This window comes from Primulina huaijiensis, unplaced genomic scaffold (assembly GCF_012295235.1).
Source record: "Primulina huaijiensis isolate GDHJ02 unplaced genomic scaffold, ASM1229523v2 scaffold206842, whole genome shotgun sequence".
Taxonomy (NCBI): Eukaryota; Viridiplantae; Streptophyta; class Magnoliopsida; order Lamiales; family Gesneriaceae; genus Primulina; species Primulina huaijiensis.
The window spans coordinates 657-2,029 of record NW_027354628.1 but is presented as its reverse complement, the minus strand read 5'-3'; the positions used below and the strand labels follow the sequence as shown (position 1 = coordinate 2,029).

Genomic DNA, 1,373 nt, shown 5'->3' with positions numbered 1-1,373 from the left:
GGATGAAACTAAGCTGAAAGAGCTTAAGAAAGCAGAAGAGATGGCAAAGCGTATTCAGACAGAAGAAAGGAGGAAGAAGTTGGCAGAGAAAGCTTCGGTGAAAGCAGCTAAAAAAGCTCAGCAGGAAGCGGAAAAGAAGCTCAAGGAAATTATCAGTTTTTTTTTTTACCACACATACTATTTCCAACTAACGTGATTTTTCGAGCTTTGATACTGAAGTTACTTGAATTCGGATGTATACAGGAGCGTGAAAAGAGAGCAAGGAAGAAGACTGGTGCCACTGTTGCTACCGTGGATTCTGAAGAGCCAGCTGAAACAATTGAAGAAGTTGCCGAACAGGAGATGGTCGAGGAGAAAGTCGAAACTCCTGCTCCATTCAAGAACAGGGCTCGAAAGGAAAACCCCATCAGACATAGAGCACGCCCCAGAGGCGGTCTGGACTCACTTCCAAAGGCCATGCTCAAACGCAAGAAGGCGACAAACTATTGGATATGGGCTATTCCTGCTGCTCTGGTGGTTCTCACTCTTTTGGTAGTCGGATACTACACCTATCTTAGTTAAGGTAGTGGAGAAGAAACAAATCTTGACAGACTGTTATACTATGGTAGCGAGTTATAGTTTTTCGCGTCCTGTGTACAAGGATGGAGTTTGAGATATTTACAGCAGAGCAACTGTGAAACTCTTGTTTTTTTTTTTTTTTTGGATTGTTGAATTTTCAATTTTGTGATGAATATTGTTGAAACCTTTGCTTACTGCAAACTGTTGTGATGGTTCTTAGAACAGGATACTATCCATAATACTGTGATATCAAGAAAATCTATGGTAAAGTAGAAATTGTAAATTAGTTTTTAATACATCGAAAATCTTTCAATATTTTCTATTATTTTAACGAAAAAACTGGACTTATTTAAATATCTGCCTGTTAAAAGTTTATGGATAATGCAATATTAAAAATAAATTTTAGATCTTATTGTTGATTACATTTTATTATATTAAGAATTAAAATTATAAACTATTATACTATCATTCATAAATTATACATACGTTGTCCCATCACACGAGCTTGTCTCCCGTGTATCATAAATTGTTTCGTCGCACAGTATTCAAGATTTTGGGCTATAATCGGATTCGTTAAAATATGGGCTTAATTTACTTGACCCATTAAGAGCCCATCCAACCTCTTAAACGGCACAACCAGTCAACCACCGAAATTCGGATTCAAAATTTGAACTTGGCATTTCCTTTTCAATGGCTACCAACGGTCGCGATTCCACCAACGCAGCCGCTTTCCTCACTACACCCACCAAAACTCCCGGCGGAGAAAAGTCCTCTTCCAGAAAACACCACCATCAATCCATGGATGCTTTCAACAA

At 38.3% G+C, this 1,373-nt stretch overlaps 1 protein-coding gene across 1 annotated transcript; it reads left to right on the top strand.

The window, feature by feature from the left end:
* Positions 1-4: 4 nt before the first annotated feature.
* On the top strand, positions 5-870 carry LOC140966507 (proton pump-interactor 1-like; the record flags this gene model as incomplete). The annotated part of the gene is made up of 2 exons (XM_073426771.1): positions 5-144; positions 240-870. Coding segments are annotated over 2 exons (462 nt in total), but the record flags the coding sequence as incomplete, so codon positions are not given.
* Positions 871-1,373: the final 503 nt, after the last annotated feature.